This window comes from Arachis hypogaea, chromosome 8, assembly GCF_003086295.3.
Source record: "Arachis hypogaea cultivar Tifrunner chromosome 8, arahy.Tifrunner.gnm2.J5K5, whole genome shotgun sequence".
Classification (NCBI taxonomy): Eukaryota; Viridiplantae; Streptophyta; class Magnoliopsida; order Fabales; family Fabaceae; genus Arachis; species Arachis hypogaea.
In genome coordinates, this window is record NC_092043.1 from 34259684 (window position 1) to 34269452 (window position 9769).

A 9769-nucleotide genomic window follows, 5' to 3' on the forward strand; every position below is an offset into this window, starting at 1 on the left:
TTGATATGTATGAATAACTAAATTTAAAAGAAACAAAAAATCGAGAATAAATATTTAAAATTTAACATTGATTTTCCATAAATGTAAATTTTTTTATAAAAGTATCTAATTAAATATTTTATAAAAAAAATAACTACTAGAATTTATCTTAATAAAATAATTGAAATCTAAAATTAGACAAATATCCTGTTTAAAATTTGGTTATATGTTTATGCTATTTGAATCTATATAAATTAAATCAGCTAAATTTAATTTGAATATTTTCACATAAGTAAAAAAAATTCGATTTATACACAACAATTTTAATTAATATAAATTAAATTATTAACTCAATTCAATTTGATAATACAGAAGAGCGTGCTTTAACTTTAATTTTGTACCTTCCAAAATAAATCCAATTAAAAAAATTCAATTTACTTTATCAGAATAAATCATCCAAAAATATTTTGTATCGTTATATAAATCGAGTCTCTCCATTTCCATTTATGAAGAGAGTGTAGAAAGCAATTCATATAGATTATCTATTCGCAGGAGAATTAACACACTTCCACTTGATCGTACTATTAAATATGCTCAAGAACAATACTCTATTTAATTTTAATAATGCAGTGAATAAAATTCAACCAATAGCGATAAAGCTTTTTAAGAATTCGTTTAAGAAGTAGCAGAAGCTATTTTTTTTAATTTTTGAATTATGAAAAGTTACTATATACATATTTGGCATCATTTTTTAAAAAATTTTTAATTTTTTAAAAGGTTAATTTATAATTTAACTTTAAAAACAAAAAAAATTTACTTTTCTTCTTGATTCTAAAAATTATTGATCCTCCACTATCATTTTTACACAAGATCTATTAGAAGTATTGGCTTTCTATCTGTTGGAAGCACGAGTCCTCCATCACCATTTTCACTTAATGATTTATCTGCTAGAAGTATTGATTCTCCACTACTATTTTTAGATAATATTCTTATCTGAACAATCTACTGTATATATTCTTTTTAGGTATTTTTTTCTATCATTTTATCACTCTATTTTTATTATTAAATTTGTATTTAACTGTGATATGAAATTTTAGTTTTAATTTTATTTTTTTCACATGTGATTTTATAACTTGCTATTATTTTCATAGTTATATTTATTTTTTATTTTCACCTATTGTATCATACACAATATTAGTGATTAAGTTAGGTAAAATCAACAAAAAAATTGTATTTTTTGAGTTATTTATCCAAATATTAATATTTAATATTGGAAAATATTTATTATCATCATTATTTTAATATTCATTTTTTGTGTTAAAAAAAGTATTTTTTGAGTTATTTATCCAAATACTATAACTATAAAATAGGTATTTTTATAACTAAAAATCTAAACACAAAATAATTTATTTATAAATTATTATTAATAAAATTCTTATATTTTAAATTTTTTTTTCAAAAGAACTTATTTAAGTTATTTACTCAAATTAGACCTAACTATTTTAAGAATAAATTATACTTATATAAAATTAACACCACTATAATGACCAAAAGCAAAACATTAACGCCATTTTATATAAGAGCATGATTAGTTATTTGTCGTCTTCAATTTTACTTGGATAAATTGATTATTGATATATACAAAATTTAATAGGATAGATTTATTTCATAATTAGAGCATGTAAATAAATATTCTATTTTTTTAAGATATAAAAAAGAATTATATTTCTGCTACAATTTATATTCTAGTTACAAGAATATTCTATTAAAAAATATATTTTATTAAAAATACATAAATAATAAACTTTATGTGTTTTTCGGAAAAAAATAAAATACTAATTTTTAAAAATAAGATAATTTTTTAAATTATTATTTTTATATAACAAATTTTGAGTATTCTGATTTTTTTCCCAATACAACTTTTTTGAAAGAAAATTCTTGACTAATATTATTAGGAGTGTTACTGATATTCTATTATACTTTATTAATAGTAATTTGTTAATAAAATAATTAACTCTGAATTTAAAATTGTGGGCTTACACGTGTGTTTCTGTCTCCCGATTTCTTCAGCTATGCCTAGAATCTCATTACTAAATTCGAAAATTAAATCAATATGTGAAATTTTTTTTCCTTCTTTTTTCAAACCACTTTTCTATCCCAAAAACACTAAATTATAGCTGGCCATCACTTGTTTTTTCATTCTCTTCATAAATCGAAGTGGAGAGACTCGATTTTTTTCTAAAAAAAAAAAATTATTTCATCACCAAAAAAAAAGATACAGCTGTCTAAATTTGGAAGCACGTAAATGAAGTAAAAATTTCCAAACTCATTAAAGGAACAAGCGGTTCACTAGCCACTATAATGTCTGTTTAGCCATTTATTGAGTTTAAAAATTAATTTTATATTTTTTATTTTAAAATTATAAATTTAATATCAATAATTAAAAATAAATTATAAAAAAATAAAATATCTTAAATTATTTAACATGTAAAATATATAAAATAAATAAATTTAAATTAAAAAATAACATTAAAAATATTAAATTATTATTATATATAACAAAATTAATATAAAAATTTATTAATATTATTTAAATATTAGTTATTTATAAATATTATTAAATTTTTTATTTTTTTAATCTTATTTAATTAAAATAAATTTAAAAATTTATATTCAAAATATTTTTTATCTCTATCTATAATTTTAATATATAAAAAATATACTTTTTCAATCTTATCTTAAACATCTTTAATTATTTTTAATTTTATAATTTTTTAAGATTATTAATTTTGATTTTGATTATATCATATCATCATATTATACATTATCCTTTTATCTTATCCGTCTTTATACATGTATAACTAGTATTATCTTACCCTTACTATTATATTGTCTTATCTTATTCTCTTTTCTTGTTTTCTTCTTTTATTCATTCTAATCGCAATTAATTACTACCATACCATTATCCTAACTCTCATTTTTGTTTATCACTTTGATCCATAACTACCCATTGGATTAACTTTTGAGTTTTGAGTTATTAAAGATTTGCTAAAAGAATTTTTTTTCTTTGATTTAGATATGTAGATGTATAACTATTATATAAATTCTTATTTTTTTCACACTTATTTGTTAAGTCATATTTTATTGCTTTAAGAAAAAATTTAAGATATCAAGCATTTAATTTTTTTGTTAATCAAATTATCAAAATTTGTCAAAAATTATAAAAAAAATAATATTAAATATATTATATTTTTTTAAAAGAGTAATATTATATGGACACTACTATTTTAGCTACTATTAACATATATAATTGAATATAAAAAATTTACATGGTTTAATACTTCCCCTACTCTTAACACTATTTATAATAATTCTTAATCTTTTTCTAGATCTAATATATCAATTTCTATATCTCTAAATAATAATTTTTTTAAGATTTTCTTAAAATTTTATTTAATTTTAAAACAAAATAGTAATTTTTATATTGTTATTTTTTCTAATATTTTTAAGAAATTAATTTTTATGTTTTTTAAATTATAAATTTGAGATAAAAAATAAAAATTTTAATAAATAATAAATTATTAATAAATAAAAATTTTATAAGTTATTTAATTTTTTAATGTATAGAATAATAAAATGTAAATTAATTTAAGTATAATACTAAAATCATTAGGTTGTTATTATATGTAATAAGCAAAATAAAAATTTATAAATATTTTTAAATTTATTTATTTTTTCAATTTTATTTAATTTAAAGTAGATAAAAAAATTTAAATTCAAGAAATTATTTTTCTCGCTTAATTTTAATTACTAAAAATATTTTATTTTTAATTTTATATTTAATATCTTAAATCATCTTTAATTTTATTATTTTTTAAATTCTTTATTTTTATATTTTTTTATCATTTTCCATACGCATCTTTAGCATTTTTTTTTCATTAAGTGAAAAAAAAAGATAAGAAAGAAGTACTACATGTATTCTCTAAAATAAAAAAGAAGATAATATAAATAAAAATGATGTGTAAAATAAAAAGTTAACTGTAAAAAAAATGAAAAAAATTAATTGATAATTATATTTTTAACAAATTTTTAAAATAATAGTTATATTAATCACTATTGTAAACCTAGACAAATATATATTTTTCATTTTCGATTTTTATTTCAATGATACTTTCAGGTATGTCCTAAGAAAACACCCTGTTAATAAGCTGATTGTTACATATTTTATTTCGGCCAAACACATCCTTGACCCATAGCAGGGAAATTGCCAAATCAACAGCTGCAGTGTTACATGACAGTAAAAATGGATGAGGGTGAGGGAGCCAAGGGTCAGAGAAGATTTTAACATTGTTGCCAAATCCTATTTCCCAATCTCAGGCCTTTCTCAACAACTTTATGTCTTTCTAATATATTTTTTTAGCCCCAAAAATATATTACTAATTTCAGTATTCATAATATTTCCATGTCTAAAATACTTTTTTTTTTAATATTGTTGTAAGTTGTGAATTAGACTGTTGAATAATTCTCTAGTATTGTTTGTCTAATAGCATCAAATTTCGGACTCTGAGATTTTTAAAATAAAGACCTCCTTCCTCCTTAGATCTAGACATCTAATTCCATTTAATTCATGTCATCTTTTTCTTTGAATTTTTTCTTTCACTAAAATTGTGAATATGTTGTGAATGATTTATTCTAAATAAATTGAATTTATCTAATTCAATTTATTTTGAGTGATACAAAATTAAAATACTCTCTCTTATACTATTAAATCAAATTGTGTTAATTTGATTAGAGTTTTTTTTGTTGTTGCATAAATTTGAGTTTTTTTAATTCGATTTATGTAAAGATGTGTAAATTAAATTTAGTTGGTTTGATTTACATAAATTCAAAAAAAGAAAAACATTTAATTAAATTCTAATCATATGATTTTAGAATTTAATCATTTTAATAAGATAAATTTCTCAAATAACTGAAATATTATTTGACGAATCTACTTAGATAAGTCTTGATAAGTTTTATTTTACCTAAACATGGTTAATATAATTTTTCTTTTAAAAGGTGTACTCATTAAGCAACTAAGAATGGTCCGCCAAATATAGCTGAAATTTAGGTTGGTTTTAATGTGATGAATATAATTTAGCTAATTTGGCAAAAGAAGTGGTTAGAGATGCAGAGAACGAAAGCGACAAGCAACTGTGTGTGTGGTGCGGAGTGGAGTGTCCACAGATTCCGCGCGCCGACGCTCACACAGCGGTAAAGGACCCACCAGAGAAAGCGGCAGGTGACGGCACCACTCCACGTGTACAAGGTTCTCCTCTTCTTCGCTCAATCCCACGTCCCTCTCTTTGTTTCTTTCCCTCTCCCAGTTTCCAAAACTAACACACATTCACGTATTATTACAACACTTGTTTATTTGAACGGCAAAATTGATACACGTGCCCTCCACCCCTCCACACTGTACCCTACTATACCCAAATACAATTCCCTCTTCATCCCACACCCTTGACCCACTTCTCTTTCTGTGGGTCACATTCGCTCTTCTTTTCCCTTTGATTTTGCAGTCGGTGTAAATTAAACTCTCCCAAAGTCCAAATTAACCATTATTATTATTATTGAAAATGTTTAATAAAAAATAATAAAAAATTATCTTATTTAATATTTATTAATTATTATAATAATTATTATAATAATTAATAAATATTAAATAAAATAAATTCTGATTATTATTTTTATTTTTTGTTATTATTATTATTATTATTATTATTATTATTATTATTATTATTGTATAGCAACCCAATTTATTTATACAAGTCTATATCAACTATTCAATCTAGTACTCTTTCTTTTCTGCTTAACCAGTGGATTAGGAATTTAGGATAGATCAATTAAGACATTTATACTGAGATCCTTGCATTTCCGACAATGTTTTATATATATTTATATCAATTAACATTACTGGTTGAAGAAGCATTGAGAGCTAATGTAGTATTGTATAATATATATAATGAGAATTTAGAAAATGTTTGATTCAATAGAATATTAGATATTTATTATTTTTGTTATTTAAATAGTTATTTTAGATAATATAGATATATTGTATTTGAAAAATTAGTAGTATTTTATTTGAAATATTTATTTTTTAATTTATATTAAACCACTAAATAAATAATTTATTGTATAAATTATACAAATACTCCATTAACTCTACCAAAATTCTTATTAATTTCTTCCGTAAAGCATAAAATCCCTTGTTTTAGAGTTGAGGTGAGATAGCAACAACTAGAATTTAACATTCTTTTTCTTATGTGAGTTTCTAGACTGTTGCAAATTTGCAATGATTACATACATAGAGGAGTCTATTTCTATTTAACTTGTATCATTAAATAATTATTTTTATCTACGATTTTGCATCTGATTAAACCGTTGAATTATCGTCATGATATGGATCAATTGTTGAATTAAGTTATATTATCATTTAAGTGTACTCAATTTCATAAAATTTGAATATTTAACGTATCAAAAATATTAAAATAATTTAAATTTATTTTATTTAATATATATTAATTTATTACAATAATTAATAATTATTAAATAAATCAAATTTTAACTATTTTTTTCTAACACTACCATTAACAAATATATATATATATAATTTAACAAGAGTTTAACTAACATATATCATAAGAATACATGATAAGATTACTATTAATAAAATATTTTAAATATTTTTATTTAATAAATAAAAATATTAAAAATTTAAATTTTTATATTAAAAAATTAATTTATTATCTTAACATACATCTTTGGAATATAAGTTAAATAAACTCATTAACAAATATATATTATTTCTGGCATGCAGAAAGTATACACCGTAAAATTTAGAAGTGGCATAGAATAATTATACGAGGATTATTCCTGTATGAATGTGTGCGTTTATATATTTTATTTTGTGTGTGTTGGTTTAATTCATTCTTTATTAAAACCAAAGGCTAATAATTAATTAATTGATTGCATGTAATGTAATACTAAACCTTTCTATGCATTATTAAGTATTAATTAAGTGTGTGTTTGGATTATCGTTTACAAATAGATATTTGTATAAAATTGATTTTATAAAATTGATTTTGATCAAAAGGTAAATTAGTATTAACGTAATTTATGTTTAGTAATTTTTATTTAAAATGGATTATAGTAAATTAAATATTATTTAGATTATATTATTTAAAATTACTTTTAAATGAAAAATTACAAAAAAGAACATTAATTTAAATAATTATTTTATGTTATTTTATAATTTTATTTTAAATATTTAAATAAATTTTAATATTTTTTCTCAATATTCTTTAGTACTTTAATAGAATTAATAAAATCATAATATAAAGTAAAAAGAAATATTTTATACAAAAAAAATAGCAATAACAATAAAAGAACTCATATTAAAAAAATAGAAATTTTATAAAAAATAATAATATGTATAAGAGAATATTAGAAAAAAGTATTATAAAAATAAACAAACATATAAATAATGAAAATATTATTGGTATATAAAATATAAAATTTAATCCAACATAAAAAAATGAACGGAAAAATTGAAAATCACTTCTGTATTTATAGAATAAAAATATTGTCAAACATAAAAATAAAACATTCAAAAAATTTAAACGAACTTCTCTCTTCTTTAATACAAATCCAAACACACCCTAAATAGTTAGAAAATATATCTAACTAGACATTTACATATGGGATCACAAAAGTACAAATATCCAATATAAAATAGATAAACATGGTATTCATTACATACTCTAAACCAGTAAACCTATAATATTCGAGTGAGTTAAAACAAGACGATATAATAAAAGTTTCAACTTTGCGGTTGAGTGTTGACTCATCCTACCTCGTTTTTTCTTTCTTTTTCTTCTTCTTATTATTATTACTACTTAATTTAACGTATATAATTAAACATGCTTTCGCTCAGTTCATTCTTATCCTTATTTTTTACAAGATGTAACTCTCTTAACCTTGTAGGTTTAACAAATTAATTCGTTATTAAAAAAAATAATTAGAAAAATTTAACATTTTCCAAATTAAAATATAAGAGATATTTGACCCAGATAACTAATGAAACATTTTTTAAGCTTGTTATTAATTAATATAACTATAACAACAATAATAAGGCTATAAAAGAAGAAAGAAAATATCTACATCAGCACCTTATATCCTCAACATGATGTTAAAAGGGAAAGTGAAATTGGAAAATAAAAAAGAAAAAGAAGAAGCTTGTATTATTAGTAGGGTAAAAAACAGAAGGTGAAGGTCAAGCATCAATGGCCAACGGGTAGAGCGAGCTTCAGATCAAGATTAAGAACTCCATTTGGTTTGCAATCGACGGCTGATGTTGAATCCAAGTTACTCTGGGCTCCACTCCCAGACTGTGCATTAAACTCACTCATCCTTGCCGGCTCCAACCGGAAAGGACAACAACTCTGCTCGCCAACGAACTCAACTCTACCAACCGGTTCAGGCAGATAAACGGGACGCACCGCTTCACCACCACAGTATGGAACAAACGGGAAAAATCGATCTACTTCTGTCCGCAGTGTCACGTCACGCTTAGGCGCAGAATCAATCGGATAAGACTCAACGATGTCGCATTTCCTGCCGGCGACAGCAAAGATGTTCTCGTTTTCGCGGCGGGAAGCGTAAGGGAAATTGGTCTTGGCCTTGGCGCCGCGGAATTGCCTGGCAGCGGCGTCGTAGGCCATGGCGGCTTCTTTAGCTGTGTTGAATGTTCCGAGCCAGACGCGGCTCTTCTTTCCGGGATCGCGGATCTCAGCAGCGTAACGGCCCCATGGCCTCTTCCTTACACCCCTGTAATGAACCTCCTTGGCAATATTATTGTTTGGCTCCTTCTTGCTAGCGGGATGCTTTTCCTTGCTAGCGGTATGCTTTCCCTTGGTAGTCATCGACGATAATGAGTTTCGCATTTCCAAATCCAAACACGCCACAAGGCTCAATGGTATGTATATTGTATTCAGTTACGTGCTTATTCGTTTTGGAGCTGCGTTGGGTTTATATACACAGTTGGCGAAGGAGGAAAATGCAAATAAATTATTTATTAAAATTAGAGATAAGAGAACGATAAAAAAATATAAAAATTACTGAGATGTGATAATAGTAGTACTATAACTACTGAAAGGAAGGGAAGAGAATGGAAGGGAGTGTTTGACTGTGGGGAACTGGGAAGAGGCGCCGCCTACAAAGGATAATGGTGTTTTAAAAGGGAGGTTACGTGTCATGCGGCAAATCCGAGACAAGCGGTCACGCTTTCTTTTCCATGCTGTGCCGGCTTCTAACCTTACGAGGGGTCGATATTTCAATCCACACCTCCTATTCACATTTTTATTTTTAATATTAGATTAATAATGATATTTTTTGAGTTGTAATTTATTATAGTATTTTTCTAAAACATGAAATGATTTAATTTATAGAGTATAAATTAGACCATCTAATTTTTGTACTCGAATCATCTTATTTGTGTTAAAAAATAAAAAATTTTGGAATACACAAATCCGACCGTCCGATTTGTGTACTTCAAATTTTTTTAACGCAAATTGGTTCGATTTGTGTACCCCCATTTTTTAAATTTTTTAAACACAAATCAGAGGGTCCGATTTGTATATCCAAGTTTTAAAAATGTCTAATTTGTGTACTTTTCATAATTTTAAAAAATACAAAAAATTACAACATTAAAGTATAACACTATTTTACTTTTATATTTAAATTTTTTTAG

General features: G+C 23.6%; 1 protein-coding gene across 1 annotated transcript; it reads right to left on the reverse strand.

Moving 5' to 3' along the window:
* Nucleotides 1-8095: 8095 nt before the first annotated feature.
* LOC112707147 (ethylene-responsive transcription factor 9) lies at nucleotides 8096-9318 on the reverse strand. Its single transcript, XM_025758756.3, has one exon. The coding sequence runs from the start codon at nucleotides 8961-8963 to the stop codon at nucleotides 8301-8303; it is 663 nt and encodes a 220-aa protein (XP_025614541.1). The 5' UTR covers nucleotides 8964-9318; the 3' UTR covers nucleotides 8096-8300.
* Between the last annotated feature and the right edge of the window lie 451 nt (nucleotides 9319-9769).

What these genes read in the sequence shown, in the direction of transcription:
- LOC112707147 (XM_025758756.3), bottom strand. Translation starts at nt 8,963, where the DNA reads ATGCGAAACTCATTATCGTCGATGACTACCAAGGGAAAGCATACCGCT.